Here is a 16685-nt window from a genome sequence, read left to right as displayed (position 1 = left end):
ATATAGTCCTTAGTCTGCCCTGTTCCACTTGTCCACATGTCCGTGGTTAAGTGGACATTGTGTACAACGGCATTTTTCAGGACACTGAGGACACTTTTTCTGACGTTTCTGTACAGTCTCGGTATCGCCTGCCTAGTGAAGTGGAATCTAGACGGGATTTGGAACCGGGGACACACTACCTCCATCAATTGTCTAAATCCCACTGCACTAATGGCGGATACCGGACGCACGTCTAACACCAACATAGCAGTCAAGGCCTCAGTTATACGTTTTGCTTCAGGATGACTGCTGTCGTACTTCATCCTCCTCGCTAAGGACTGTTGGAGGGTCAATTGTTTAGTAAAAGTAGTGGTGTTCCTACTTCCTCTCTGGGATGATGAACGACTCCCAGCAGCAGCAGCAACAGCAGCAGCGGCAGCAGTAGGCGTAGCAATGCAGGATCCTCCGGAGGAATCCCGGATAGGAGAGTCAGTCATGCCAGTGATATGGCCTGCAGGACTACTTCCGATCCTGACTAAGGAGGAAATTGACGAGGAGGGAGTTGACGGTGTGGTTTGCAGGCGCTTGGATACAACAGGACAACGGGATTTAGGTGTCCCTGGACTGCTTACGGTCTGAGCCAAAGTTTCTGAACTTGACAGTAACTTTTTATGAACGCGCTGCAGGTGCCGTATAAGGGAGGATGTTCCTAGGTGGTTGACGTCCCTACCCCTACTTATTTCACCTTTACATATGGTACATATGGCAAGACAGTTGTTGTCCGGATTTGGATAGAAATATTGCCAGACCAAAGAGGTGGAATGTTTGGTCTTCTGCCCAGGCATGACCGTGATGGGCTTTTTCATCCCACGGACAACAACTGTCTCCCCCGGAGCCTGATTTAAACAAACCACATCACCATCAGAATCCTCCTCGCCAACTTCCTCCTCAGCGCCAGCTACACCAGTATCCTCATCCTGTTGTACTTCAACAGTGACATCTTCAATTTGCATATCAGCAAGTGGACTGTGGGTGCTCCTTTCAGCACTTGCAGGGGGCGTGCAAATGGTGGAAAGAGCCACCTCTTCCCGTCCAGTGCTGGGAAGGTCAGGCATCGCAACCACCACCACACTTGGACTCTCTTTGGGGATTTGTGATATCTTCTTAGAAAGCACAGTTCTTCGCTGTGCTTTTGCCAGCTTAACTCTTTTGATTTTTTTAGTGGGAGGAGTGCTTCCATCGTCATGTGAAGCTGAACCACTAGTCATGAACATACTAGGGATCGACCTTAGCCGTTCCTTGCCACTCCGTGTCGTAAATGGCATATTGGCAAGTTTACGTTTCTCTTCAGCTGATTTAAATGTCTTTTTCAAGGTCATTTTCCTGAACTTTGCCATTTGGGATTGTATGTGCCCTCTACTATGACATTGGGCATCGGCCTTGGCAGACGACGTTGATGGCATGTTATCGTCTATGTCATAACTAGTGGCAGCAGCTTCAGCACTAGGAGGAAGTGGTTCTTGATCTTTCTCTATTTTATTTTTATCGGAGAAAGTTTGGTCCTCCATTTATGTTATATCGATTTGATATATACGTGCGGCTAAACACAGAAAATAAATTTTTTTTTGGTTCGGACTGGAGTGTACTTTGTGGGTTACAGCACCCTTTAACGGTCAAGCCAGCCGGCCCTTTACTTATGACACAGGCGCACTCTTGGCACTACTTTGTTGATGCACGTGCGGCTACTGCGCACACAATTCACAAACACAGAAAATAATTTTTTTTTGGTTTGGACTGGAGTGTACTTTGGGGGTTACAGCACCCTTTAACGGTCAAGCCAGCCGGCCCTTTACTTATGACACAGGCGCACGCTTGGCACTACTTTGTTGATGCACGTGCGGCTACTGCGCACACAATTCACAAACACAGAAAATAATTTTTTTTTGGTTTGGACTGGAGTGTACTTTCGGGGGTTACAGCACCCTTTAACGGTCAAGCCAGCCGGCCCTTTACTTATGACACAGGCGCACGCTTGGCACTACTTTGTTGATGCACGTGCGGCTACTGCGCACACAATTCACAAACACAGAAAATAATTTTTTTTTAGGTTTGGACTGGAGTGTACTTTCGGGGGTTACAGCACCCTTAACGGTCAAGCCAGCCGGCCCTTTACTTATGACACAGGCGCACGCTTGGCACTACTTTGTTGATGCACGTGCGGCTACTGCGCACACAATTCACAAACACAGAAAATAATTTTTTTTTTGGTTTGGACTGGAGTGTACTTTCGGGGGTTACAGCACCCTTAACGGTCAAGCCAGCCGGCCCTTTACTTATGACACAGGCGCACGCTTGGCACTACTTTGTTGATGCACGTGCGGCTACTGCGCACACAATTCACAAACACAGAAAATAATTTTTTTTTTGGTTTGGACTGGAGTGTACTTTCGGGAGTTACAGCACCCTTAACGGTCAAGCCAGCCGGCCCTTTACTTATGACACAGGCGCACGCTTGGCACTACTTTGTTGATGCACGTGCGGCTACTGCGCACACAATTCACAAACACAGAAAATAATTTTTTTTTGGTTTGGACTGGAGTGTACTTTCAGGGGTTACAGCACCCTTTAACGGTCAAGCCAGCCGGCCCTTTACTTATGACACAGGCGCACGCTTGGCACTACTTTGTTGATGCACGTGCGGCTACTGCGCACACAATTCACAAACACAGAAAATAATTTTTTTTTGGTTTGGACTGGAGTGTACTTTCGGGGGTTACAGCACCCTTTAACGGTCAAGCCAGCCGGCCCTTTACTTATGACACAGGCGCACGCTTGGCACTACTTTGTTGATGCACGTGCGGCTACTGCGCACACAATTCACAAACACAGAAAATAATTTTTTTTTAGGTTTGGACTGGAGTGTACTTTCGGGGGTTACAGCACCCTTAACGGTCAAGCCAGCCGGCCCTTTACTTATGACACAGGCGCACGCTTGGCACTACTTTGTTGATGCACGTGCGGCTACTGCGCACACAATTCACAAACACAGAAAATAATTTTTTTTTTGGTTTGGACTGGAGTGTACTTTCGGGGGTTACAGCACCCTTAACGGTCAAGCCAGCCGGCCCTTTACTTATGACACAGGCGCACGCTTGGCACTACTTTGTTGATGCACGTGCGGCTACTGCGCACACAATTCACAAACACAGAAAATATATTATTTTTTTAGCACTTGGGGGGAGCACCCCTGATGGACAGAGCACCCCCTGGACAACACTACAGCACCCCTTTAGGACTGGGACACTGCACAGGACTTTGGAACTGACTGCACAACACAGTCCAGCCAGCCCCTATGGACTTTGAAGTAGTGGACACAGCCCCTATTAACAACAGCAGCACAGCACAACACAGCCAGCCCCTATGGACTTTGAAGTAGTGGACAACAGCAGCACTACACTACACTACACTACACAGCACTAACTCCCACCCTCCCTCTTCACTGTCCACAGCCGAGTGAGAAAATGGCGCCGACGCGGGTACCTTATATAGGATCCAAAACCCGCGAGACTCGGAAGGCGGGATGATGACGTTTTGCCTCGATGTCAGATCCGAGTCAGGCGGGAAAAGTCGAGCCTGACTCGGATCGGACTCGGATCGGGGGGGCTCGGGGGGGTTCGGATTTCAGAAATCCGAACCCGCTCACCCCTACTTGCAATACTGATCCCAGCAAGTATGGCAACTATAAACTGCTGGGTATACAGGCTCTTGTAGAGAACTACAAGTGCTAACACACTTATGGCTGCTAGAGCATACTAGTGCTTTAGAGCTACAAACACCAGCATGTCCTGAAAACATACTGCGACCTGTAGTAGAACAAACAAATGTAATGTACTATAAAAATTAAACCATGTACACACATGCAGTAACCAGGGACTATGGGCCTAATTCAGCAGTGTACGCAAGTGATCGCGATTCCCGATTATTAGGAATCTGCACATGTGCAGAACAAGTCCTGCGTGATCACACGTTTACAGAAAGTGCAAGGGCGGGGACAGCATGCATTCACGGAAACGGGGTGTATCGCCCCTGTATTTCCGGGAGTCGCAAAGCCAAGATCTGCGTCCAAGGTCAGCCTGTGTAAGCTGAAGTGGTCACGATGGAGCAGCCGATGTAAGACATCTCCTGCTGCATTCAAATTTTAGCAAGGACGGAATTGGCAAGCTGCTTGTGTCCGACTTTGGGATTCCGTCCTCTGCTGAATCGGGCCCTATGTCTACTGTGCTGAGAAAACAGGATGATTTACAATATGTGATTTATGTTAAATAAATAACTATAATAAAGATGGTTAAACAACAGCACAAGTAAAGTCCTTTGACGCTGCATGAATATGTGTGAAATAGATATATTACACCAATTCTATTTACAGGTCAGAAAGGAATACACTAAACATTTCCGGTCTTCTGCATCAAAAACTCTGGCCAACTTCATCTACCATAGAATTGTGAGTTGTTCTGTGTTTGTGAACTAATTATAGTGCTTATTAAAGAGATTAAACAGTGTAGAAGAAAATAACTTCTCTTGCATTGAATTCATTAGCTTGTACATGTCCTTCTGAACTTTTAATTTGTTTTGGTTTCCTTGTATGTTTTTTTTAGTAATTTTCTTATATCAGGCAAAGTTGTAGAAGTGAATACATTTTGATATGAATTTAACCTTGTGCACAATATACAGTATGTGTATATAGGTGATATATTTGTACCTCTTTTTATTACCCAGATTCATCTATATTTTATGGGACTGAATAAAAATCTTCCATCTCTGTCCCCCACAAACAAAACATGGGCACCTCCTAAATATAAATTCCTTACCACTACAAATCAAGAACTAATGAGGATATTCCAGCACTGGAAGGTTAGATACTAAAACATCTTAATAATATTTTCTTTTCCATTGCTTTATAATTTTTATATATTGTGTTTATTTATAAAGTTTTAAAGTTAACACCCACAAAAATACAGTAAGTAAGATAAATACATGACCGGTGTACAAAAATATAAGGATGAACATATAGCACTGTAAGACATTGGAAGATAAGCAAATAAAATTAGAATAATAATTGCGGCAGACCGGAAAAAAACAGAACTTAGTAAATACAGTATAGCAAAAAACGAGCTGCTCAATGGCAGGCAAGGACTCCAAAGACAGAATATCTATTAGGTAGCATAGTAGATGGAATATAAAGGGAAAAAGGTAACTGGAGTATTCATGGCACAAAGAAAGTAAAGCAGGTGAGTAGTATCTCAAATAATACAGAAAACCCATTATAGACGAAAACCCCTTATAATATAATAGTTGTGAAGTATAGGCACCATTCAGGCCCACGCAACACAAAACCAGGAGAATAGTGAGTATCATTGTAACAAATATGAACTCAGCTCTATAAAAGGGATCAGTGTAATGCATCTAAACCCCAGAGGCAACTACAGACCGAGTCGCTCTAATGCCAACCTATCCATGTAAAGCAGACGGGTATTAAACAAATAACAGATCAGTATAGATAAACTAACAAAATAAAAACTAGCCATTGTCTTGAAAACATGGACAACAAAATATAGCAATGAACAACCACGACCCACTTCTCCCCACCCTCTAAGACCATACCCCTAACTTACGATATACTAGGATCCCCTCACAAACCCCATTCCCCCAACTACTCTACACTATGAAAACATGGGAACAACTACTCCCATTATACCCTAAGGCCATGGTGTATCCAGCCCTGGATCAAAGGGGCAACAAAAATAATAAACAAAATAGCACAAATAAATATAAAACTCAAACAAGAAATCAAACAGGAAAACTAAAAGGACAGCATGACGGATGAAACCCTTGAGGCAATTATTTACTATTAGAGAAAAAAATGCTTATTAAAACCTACAAACAGATATTAAAAATATAAGGAATATAGTAATGACAAAATTAAAGAAAAACAAATAACGGCAATAAGTCAATTGCACATAAACCAATACAGGATGTAGAATAACAAATGCACATGAGTCAGTTAAAAATGTGAGCTGGCCCACACCGAAGTCACCTGGACGCCTGCAGAGAAATTCTGGAACACCGCAACCACCCGATCACCAAATTCCAACAAACCGATAATCCTGTTAAAGGCAAAGAGCACAGTGCACCTAGTAGGAGATGGAATGGTGCCACTCAAAACATCCGTGAGTGCATCTTGTGGCACTAATGCCAAGTTTTGCCTACCCCTGATCCATGTAGTGCTGATGAAGTATATATTACTATTTTGTAGTACACTAAAAAGCGACATGATGCAACTTTAACATATTCAATCAATGAAACATTAAAATTATGAAATTATATCAAACGTACGGGATCTATACAAAGCAGACAATTTTTCAAAGGTTTATTCATTCTGATGTAGTGGATTAAAAACATTATATTTATTACATTACATATGAATACATATTCAGAGCTATTATTCATAGAGGTTCCATAAAGGGATAACACATAGAGAATAGTCATTTTGGGACATTTTATCAGACATGTTGCTAAATAAAGTGATTAATAATCTGCCTATTAAATATAAAACTATCCAAAAGGATGTTCTGGAATGATGAACAGGGAAGGGACAATCGGTAGATAGTATCATCTTGCAGGTTGAAATGATAATGATAGTTTTGAACAGATTTTTGTTACTTTTTCTTGTTGGTTAGTGCAAGAAATACTTACAAGGCCTAGGCCCTCAACGGAAGGCTGTTCTGCAAGATAAACTGTGTGCCAGTGAACTCTTTAGTGGCAAAAAGAAGTCTTATCCAGCAAGGTCAGTATGGGTTTTTTACATTTTGTTTTTAGGAAGCAAACAAATAAACTGAATGAAAAATGACAAAGTAGCAGGTATTCTGATATTTCTCTCAAAGCGGAGTTGTAAGATGTGAACCGACAGAATGGTTGATGCACGACTGGTTAGTTTTTGGAAAACGCTCTAGATTATTTTCTAATTTTGTGACAATTTCTCCAGAAGACTAACTTTGTTTATTCCAATATTGTCTTTACTGTGCAATAAGCATAAAGTATCTTTCAGTGTAAATACAGGCAAAGCATTCCTACTGTAGTGTACTTAACATTTGGTTCAAATTGATGCTTCCATCAGGGTGGCTGTAATAAGAGGTAGTCAAGAAAAAATCCAAAAGTTTTTCTTTCTTTTTAGTGTTCCAAAACCATTCCAGGGAGATCATGTGGGTATACAGAGAAACCCCAAATTTCAGAAGGTGGTCACCGGTGTTCCTGGTAAGATAGAGGTAGCTGCCAATGCCCAAAGAATCAGCAAAACTGATGGCAAGGTAAGTGCTCCAGCTTTACTCTGCTCACCATAGGCTTTATCATACGATCAGAATATACAAAATAAAGTGATATGTAATAATATATACAGTATACCTGTCTGGTGGACAGTATATAAAGTAGATTGCAATCAACAAACTGTGATGGTAGTAATCCAATGGCCAATTTTTTTGGGGGACCCAAATCAGGTAGATAGTAAACAGTAATGGCACCACCAGTGGTTGCTAGTATGCAAACTGTGCTCAGTCTGGTGGCTAATGCACAAAGCAGAGCTCATTTGGAAGTTAGTAAGTTAACTCACAGTGCCATAATAGGGCTCTATGCTGCACTGTGCTGGCCCCACCCCCTAAATCCGTGATGTTATGATATCACACCTAGGGGAAGGGAGGACTGCCGGCTCCGGTAAGTAAGGACGCTCCATAGGCTGCAGGGTGCCTGTCTGGAACACCGCGTTGATGCTCCGAGCTCTCTGCAGTAGCACTAGTGGATGTGGGGTGTTGTTCCAGGCAGGGCCACCATCAGAGTGGGGCTGTCGGGACTGGAGTCCTGGTCCCTGACACTCAGGGGCCCCGTCAGCTCCTACCCATGCCCCCTTGCCACCTGCTAGTAGCCTCTCCGCTGCCCGCTACTAGCCCCCCGCCACACAATAGAAGTGAAGTGACTTGTGAGTCACTTCTCACTAGCCTCCCTCCTGCTACACCTCCTACCTACTTTGCTAAATGAAAGAGGTGCCGCACCGCGGTCTGTGAGGACTGAAGACAGAGCAGTGGCAGCCAGGAGTTCAGAACAGATAAAAGAGGGAGGTAATGATGATAAGTGTCTGGGGTTGTGGGATGGCCGGGTGGCGGGGGGGTCTGGGGCCCGTCTGGTGGGACTGGGGCCAGGGACTGGGGGGGCCGGGGGGATGACAGTCCCGAGCCTCATAATTTCTGATGGCAGCCCTGCAAGCCACATGCAGGTCCTTTGGGGCAGCAACGCTGCCACCCACAGGGTCCTGCGCTCTGTGCGACGACACCACTTGCCCTTGCATTCCCCTAATTATGGCCATGGTAAACCACACCCCAAACTGGTCACTAGCATTTAAAACATACCCAAATCTGGAGGTTTATGTACTGACAGTGCTCTGGAGCCACAGCAAGTAATCTACCTAGCCAGAGAGGAAGCTTCTCTAGAAAAACTGTACTACTGGATGTTAGAGCTCATTTTCCTGTCCTGCACTGATCTTCAATTGGTTATTGGCATTTAGGGCAAAAGAGGAAAGGGAAATCTACCAGCCAATGAAGTCCTATCTCCTGACAGTATCTTTTCCTCCTTTTTTCAGCCACTATTGCAGTCATTGTGACAGCAAGTTTCTCTTGTACTTGCAATTCCACAACTGAAACCACAGTCACCGTAGCATGCAATTTTATTTAATGTAGAGACTACTCAAGTGTCTAAGTGGAGTCTAGAGATGTATTGGGATCAGAGCTGTAACTAGACTTTTTGGTGCCTTGTGCAAGAAACAGCATTGGCGCCTCCCTCATTTTTCAAAGGGACATAATGCACCCAAAAAAGGGCCATGGCTTCATGGGGAAGGGCCAGGGAAGAGATAGGAGAGGCCAGGAGATGCTGGGGATGAAATAAGAGGAAGTTACAAGCAAGAATGATAATAAACAGAAATTTTACAGGCTCAAACAGCGCCCCCTAACCTGTGGTGCCCTGTGCGATGGCATCGGCCGCACTACCCTAGCTACGGCTCTGATTGGGATAGAAGGCTGGAGTGTGGAGTCTCGGAGTGTTTGCAGTCATTGAGCTGAGGTTTACAAAGAATAATTAGCCAACCCATTTCAGACAATGGGCTTCATAGTAAAAGAGACAAGGTGCTAGACAATTGGTGCGGGTTATAATGTAAGATGCTCGTTATAAGGTGATAATTACCTCCCAAATCACAATATGGTAATGTAAATTACCACTTGCAGTTGTTATAGTTGGGGCACCAGTACAGAGCTTCTAACAAGCGTACTGCTCAAGCGTAGCCTTTGGGCGGTGCATGTGTCAATGGGGGTTGACAGGTTTCCTGCGGATCCCTCTCCTACAAAATATGAAGGAGTAGCCCATAGGGCTACTATGGCCCAAAGCCATCTAAAGATAGCAATTGGTGCCGGGCCAATCTTCGGAGCTTGGTAAATCGGGCATGTTTAGCGGCCCCCCTAGAAACCTATGTGGACTGCTTTTGCGGTTGGAAATGGAGAAACCATGGCAGGTAAAAGAGATATCTGTTGCAGTCCCTCCTTCTTAAATACTAGGGATACTTAGCTTTTGTGGGCGTTAAGAGAAGAGGTATTCTAGTAACTTTTATTTAACATTGTAAGACTATCCATCTTTAAACCAAATTTTACCAGACTGTAGGTCAAGTAACAACACCACAATAACAGCAAACTTCCTGTAGGTAACATGTTGTGATGCAGCAGAACTTTGGCTCCATCGCAACTAAAGTTTCAGCTTTGGGTAGACGTATCCCCTAACCTCCAGAGGCACTTGTTATAGAGAGCTGACTCTGACAATGTGATAATCTGCGTCACATTAATCACAATAAAACTGAATATCGTTGAGGTTTTCACACTTTTTACATCAGACAGTGAATATTGATAAAACGTATACAATAAAAGCAGTGGCTGTTATAGGACAGTATGCCATCGCACCGCTGGTTGAATTGCGATATGATCAGTTTCCATTCACTTACATTTTCCGATGCCGCCACTTCTAAATGTAGTTGCACATATGTGTAGGGTAATGTTACAGGCTTTTGCGAAAATAGTTTATACCGATTCAGCAAATGTTGCATAAAATAAGCACAAATTAAAATCTGCATTTATAGTAGTGAATATGCTTCTAATTGTGAGCAATGAGAACTACTGTAAGTACATTACCACTGAATTATGGAAAATGTTCCTATAAGTACATGTGTATTTTATTTCAGGGAACAGCCATAATATTTTTACTAACAAAATCTCACATCGCTCTTGTGGATTCAAAAGCACAAGTGAAGACGCTTGTGAAAATGGATGAAATTGCCAGTGTATCTGTTAGTAAATTCAGCGATGGGCTCTTTCTCATTCAACTGACTCAGGTAATCTTTGTTTTATGTACTAAAGTGCGTATGTTACCTAAATACAGTAGGCCTAATTTACTAAGCTCACTCAAAGCACAGATCCTTAAATTGTGCTCTTTATACAGTATGCTTTGACCTTGTAATGACTACAGCAGCTCCACCATTCTCTGTGTTCCAGACATCCACGCCAGGCGGAAAGGGGGGAAATGACATGCTTCTAACCAGTGACCACGTAATAGAAATCCTGACCAAGCTTCACCAATCCGTACAGGAAACAACACGAAAGAAGCTGAACCTACAGGTTACTGATGAGTATGTTTCTGTCACCACTTATGGATTACTATCTATAAATTACAACATAACACTTTCATTGCCTCCAGTGGTGGGTTTAGTGTTTTAGCACCAAAGGCAAATATGACAAACAGCCCCCTGACCCACACTCTGCCCCCAGCTATGTGCTAACACCGACACAGCTTATCACATGGGAGATTTTGCATTGATTTACTGTAGCAATGCTTGTTTCCGCTTACCTGGGCTTTAAATGAATTAATAAACAACAAATAAATTGAGCATTATTTTGGTGCAGTATCTCCATATAGTACATCTGGTATATAAAATAATGCTGCACTTTGTGATTGGAATATGCCACTAGCATCAAAAGAGAGCTTTTCAGATAGGGAGCCACTTGAAAATCTGTGTAGAACACCAAAATGGCGGCCATTAAAGATGCCGCCAACGATTCCCTGAAATTGGCTATATCTCAGCTTCTAGCCTTCCGATTTAAATTTTATTTTTTTTAGGTCAAAAGCTGATTTTAATTGGAAACTTTTTTGCTATTACACTTTTTTTTTCCTAATCCTAAAGGTTTCCACACAGTTTTCAAATAACTGAAAATGTTATATTTTTCACAGAAGTTGTTGTCAAATAACTTTTTGATAATTCACAATATCACTTTTGTACCTCAGAGGCCAAAATTAACATTGTTTCAGCTTTCCATTGATACTAAGAAAGTCCCGCTTTGATGAGAAACAACTTTTGGAAATCGCGGGTTAATATTGCGGTTCCCAGGAAAAAGCGTTCCAGCCTTTCCCTAGAAATGCTTGTACAGTATCTCAGCTCGTTGTAGTCATAGTTACATTATTTTTGTTTTGTTATAAAGCTCTTGTCAGTGTAAAGTATTTGTAAATAACATTTTCCCTAAATCCTTAAGGGTTTTCAAAATGTCTTTAATAACTAAAATTTTATTCCCCACCATGTCTTCCATTTTTGCATAAGGTGTACATTAAGATAAAATAAACCACTTTTATTATTATTATTATTACATTGCATGTCATTGCGCATGCGTGTAAACTGCACTGCTCATGGGCAGCAGAGGATTCACCTGCAAAGTGAGTGACCGGTAGTCAGCATTATGGGGAGTGGTTAGTATAACGCAGGCATGTCAGACCGTTTAAACTCCATTTCATGGGCATCCATAACTTAATCAGCAGCAGAAGAGCCCTCTGCGTGTCTGGGGACCCGCTATACCTGGCCACACATCTACAGATTATCTGTTCAACCAGCCAACTAGTTGATTGGTTGGAATGAAAATCTGGTAAGGGATGAAAGTAAATGACAATCAGCAATTTGCTCCCAAATGCCGGAAAATGGACAAAAACTGTTGTTTGAACAAATTGTTTAGATCAAACATTTAACAAACTTGTCTGACGACCATTTTCATCTGTTTTCTGGCATTTAGGAGCAAATTGCTGATCATCAGTTACTCCCATACGTTATCAGAGTTTCATTCCAACCAACCAACTAGTTGGCTGGTTGGACAGATCATCTTTAGATGTGTGGCCAGTTTATGTCTACAGCACCTCAGACTTACTCAGAAGGCTGATGGCTGCCTAATCTGAGTTCGATGTTTCTGGTTTTGTGCTTTCACTGGGCGTCTCTAAGCACTGGACGGCAAGTGAGTCATTAGTATGTTTTTGGAATTGCGATCCACCAAAGATCGCAGCTGCGATGGCATTAGCATATATCTCTCAAACAGTTCCCATCTATCATGCAAAGAAAACAAGATATCATTGCAGGGTGCACAGAGAATACTCGCACAACACTTCAATAATAGTATTTATTTAGGAGAGTGCTGTACACAGCAAGTAATAATACATAGTGGGTATTAAAACACACATGACTTTATCTTTCATACAGACATGTGACAATAGAAATAAAAACCCTGCTCAAAGTGCGAAATCTAAAGAAAAATCTAGATTATTAGGTTTTTAGTAGAATACGTATGTTTGGGAAATTTATTTTTAAATGGTTACATTTGCTTAGTATGTGGCTATTTCATTTTGCAGTATTCATACAAATTGAATATTTTATTATTTTCCCCTATAGCCATATACTATGTGGTTGTTACAGGTACAGTATTAGTGCACCCAGGGATGCCATCAGAAAATGTGGGGCCCAGGTCTGACAAAACAGGCAGGGCCCCCCCTCCCATCCCGTGTTTCTGAAACTCCAGCCCCGCAGTGTCTCTCCAGTTCCACAGCATTCGCTTCTGTTTTTTTTTTATTGTCCCCCCCGTCTCCCCAGCTAGCCCTTATATCCTCGATCTAGTGCGCATAGGCTCCTCCATATACCTTATTCACCTCAAAGCAGCCCTCCTGTCCCCATCAATGCGGAGTCAATACCATTCTGGCAACAGAAAATTTGGGGCCTTGTACACCTCCTCCTACCGCCTAGATACAGAACGGTCGGCTTGCGACTTTTCTTACCTACACCGTGGTTTATCAGCAATGGGGAACCTCTGAAGAAATTGATCCTCCCTGGGCAGCCGGTAAATTCACTCAGTATTCTTTATTCATGTAGGTGATCACAAGGTCAGGAAGACATCTGTTTGCATAGGAATATAACCAATGTCATCATCATACAACAAATGTAATACAGGTTTTTATGGAACTTGTGTCTTAATGAAGATTATTGTGCCCCAGCCTTTGCTGTTACTCTTAAAATTGTGGAATATCTCCAGGCCTTCACCTCCACGTCTCTCCAGCTGTCTCATCCCAACTTGTCTCTCCAGCTGCCTCAGCTTCCCCGTGTTTCTCAAGCATCCTCAGCTTCTCCACTCCATCTCATGATTCTCCATGGATTCCTTCAGCTCCCCCCACTCCCTGTCTTTCCATGGCCTCAGATTCCACCGTGTGTCTCTCCATGGCCCCAGCTCCTGCCCCTGTATGTCTCCCCCCTTCGTGCATTTCCATGGTCTCAGCTCCTCCCACCCCCTGTGTATCTCCATGGTCTCATATCCCTCCACCTCTGTGTATATCCATGGTCTCAGCTCCCCCCCGTGTATCTCCATAGTCTCAGCTCCCCTCCCCTTTGTATCTCCATTGTCTCATATCCCTCCCCCTCTGTGTATATCCATGGTCTCAGCCCCCCCCCGTGTATCTCCATAGTCTCAGCTCCCCTTCCTCTCACCATGTGTATCTCCATGGTTTCAGCTCCTTCCCCCTGTGTATCTCTATGGTCTCAGCTCCTCCCCCCTCAATGGTCACAGCCCCCGTGTGTCTCCATGGTCTTCAGCTCCGTCCCATCTATTGTCCCCCCTCCTCCCCTTGTGTGTCTCCATGGGCTCCAGCTCCCATCTATTGTCCCCTCCTGCATTTCTCCATGGTCTTCAGCTCCCATCTATTGCCCCCTCCTCCTCTGTGTCTCTCCATGGTTTTCAGCTCCATCCCATCTATTGTCCCCCCTCCTTACCTGTCTCTCGATGGTCTCCAGCTCCCATCTATTGTCCCCTCTTGTGTATCTCCATGGTATTCAGCTCCCATCGTGTGTCTCCTCGGCCTCACCCCATGGCCTCCCTCAGCTCTAGCTCTTTCCCCTCTCTTCAGCAGCCACTTACCTCTCCTACTCTGGCCTTGTCTCTGCTGAGCTCCTAAATGCGGCGGCTACGGCTCCTCCAGTCCATTCTTCTGTGGCAGCGCACGGACGTCATGACGTCACACGCGCTGAGCTCAATACTAAACAATGAAAACTTTATTGCGCTGGGACATCATGTCCTGGCTGCCCGTCCTGCCAGTCTGCGCCGAGCTGATTACTGCAGCGCTCTGCTGCTGAAGGCAAAGGGTGGAAACAAACTAGTGGCCGGGCTGCGGGAGGCCCTGAAACACTAAATATACCGGCACGAAGGTAGTAGCGGGGGAAAGTCAAGATGAGCGGGCGGGCCCCCCTTCTATGCCTGAGTATCCGGGCCTGGGACTCCAGTCCCGACAGTCCCCCCCTGATGGCGGCCCTGAGTGCACCTGCTTGCTGCACCCCTGGGCTTATTCATTTAGCTAAACGTTCCTTGTACATGTCTACAGTAATTACTAGTCACTGATTTGCATTGCCACACAGTGTCTACTAGGTGTTTTTAACAATTATCAACTAACCGAAAATGAATGCAGTAGATATTATTTGTGACCCATAAGACTGGGGATATTTATAAATTCAGAAATACACTAATTGATGTACTCGGGCCACCAACCCAGAAACCCAGCGCCCTCACATGAACCCATTCCCACTCCCTTCATCTGCTATAATAGTCACTGCAGAATAAACATGTTAGGATTGCATTAATACAAAACAAAGCAACAAAAGTGCTAAACCAAGCCTGAAACACTCCTATTACACCTATGGCACACCGTTTTCAGGTGGTAACAAGTAACACTATTCCTGAGTTTGATAAAAAAAAAAAAAAAATATATATATATATATACTGTATCTCTCATTTATCATGTACATTGTGTAATAAATTTTTCATCATTTCTGCTGATCCAGGTTTACAGTAAGGTTCAAGAAAGATCCTGTGGTCGTTAAATTAATTGAGTCAGCTGGGCAGAATGGAAAGGGCCCCGTGTACAAGAAAAAAGGAAACCAAAGATTGGAAGTCTACATATAGGGATCGGCAGAAAAAACTTGCTTGCGCTGTATCAGCAGAAAGAGCGATGTTCTGAGTTAAATAGCTGAAAAAGTTTCCACTGGGTGACTCAGAAGGGTCAGCAGGCATTATAATAACTAGATACTATCCAGAGAGATAAACTGGTTTCTGATTCAGAGGTTTTCTGTATGTTAATTCTGGATTACTTTCTTTCTTGATTTAATATCTGGATTACTTTCTTTCTTGATTTCATTTAAATATAAAGCGCAACGGAATATGCTGGCACTATATAAGTAAATGTTAATAAATACATATATTTCCTACTGCGTATAATGACATAGATAACTCATTGGCCTTGATGTACAGCTAATGATCTCCATTTGCATGGAAGAAAACCCTCTAAACTTTACTGACAAATAAGTCACGCTATTATTTCTCACCATACTCTAATCTCTGGCCCTTAAATAATGCCACCCCTTATAGATGTATATATTGATTCTATTTTTTATACATTTTCTCATTGCACAACTCCATGAATCACAAGTTGAGAACCTCTGACACTGAGAAATGCAACTAGTCCAACTAGTTGTACTTTGAGAACTTACATTTAATTCATTCGTAAATTAAACAAGTGAATTAGCAAAGTTTCCAACTACAAGTATAAAATGCATAGATGTACAAATGGTTTCACGTGTTGTGTTATTTTTTGCTGGGCTTCGGGGATTTTTAGCAAGGAAGAAATCCTAGATTTTGTTTAATGATTATGAACGTCTGAGCCTGAGGACAGTATTGAAGGCTGAGGGAAGAATATCATTATCCTTCTCATGTTTTGTGAATCCACTGTACAACTTTGTATAAATCAACTGATTTCAGAAAAATACCGTAGTTATCTGAGAAATCTGCTACCTGAGAAAAGGATATTAAAGGGTACAGTACACTTCTGATACCTGACCTTCCTAATTCTCTGTAACTCAATCTACACATTTGTCACTGTACTGAGTTTTTTATTTTGAAATGTTTCCTTGAGATTTACGATTACGGTATTAATAAACATTGAGAGTGACTTATGAGTGCATTTGCTTTGTTCTTGTGTCTTTTATTTCAGTAGCTTTTATAGTCTTGTTTATATATTACTGTGCACAACAGATTATAGCAATAACCGATTGTTGATAAAAGAAGGGGATATTTTCAACATATCCCCAGAATACGGGATCGGTATGAATGACCGCCGGACCTACAGTATGTACGGTGTTTCAAATCTCGACGGCGGAAGACCGGCACCAGTGAAGATCCCCCCTAGTGCCTAACCCTAACCCCCCCATCCCCGCAGCCTAAACCTAA

At 43.1% G+C, this 16685-nt stretch overlaps 1 protein-coding gene across 6 annotated transcripts in view; it reads left to right on the top strand.

Annotated features, from left to right (window-relative positions):
• MYO1A (myosin IA) overlaps positions 1–16412 on the top strand; it is a 141659-nt gene extending 125247 nt beyond the window's left edge. For 5 of the 6 annotated variants that reach the window (XM_088473196.1, XM_088473197.1, XM_088473194.1 and 2 more), the window contains 7 exons: positions 4406–4480; positions 4756–4890; positions 6717–6823; positions 7211–7343; positions 10301–10450; positions 10611–10744; positions 15245–16412. In XM_088473196.1, coding sequence (XP_088329322.1) covers positions 4406–4480; positions 4756–4890; positions 6717–6823; positions 7211–7343; positions 10301–10450; positions 10611–10744; positions 15245–15365 — 855 coding nt within the window. In that variant the 3' untranslated portion in view covers positions 15366–16412. The remainder of the gene's footprint in view (positions 1–4405; positions 4481–4755; positions 4891–6716; positions 6824–7210; positions 7344–10300; positions 10451–10610; positions 10745–15244) is intronic. The other variant, XM_088473198.1, reaches the window with a different exon arrangement.
• The last annotated feature ends 273 nt before the right edge of the window (positions 16413–16685 follow it).

This window comes from Taudactylus pleione, unplaced genomic scaffold (genome assembly GCF_031769625.1).
Source record: "Taudactylus pleione unplaced genomic scaffold, aTauple2 ptg000130l, whole genome shotgun sequence".
Classification (NCBI taxonomy): Eukaryota; Metazoa; Chordata; class Amphibia; order Anura; family Myobatrachidae; genus Taudactylus; species Taudactylus pleione.
Note: the sequence above shows the minus strand (reverse complement) of the source record. Positions and strands in the feature narration are given on the sequence as shown.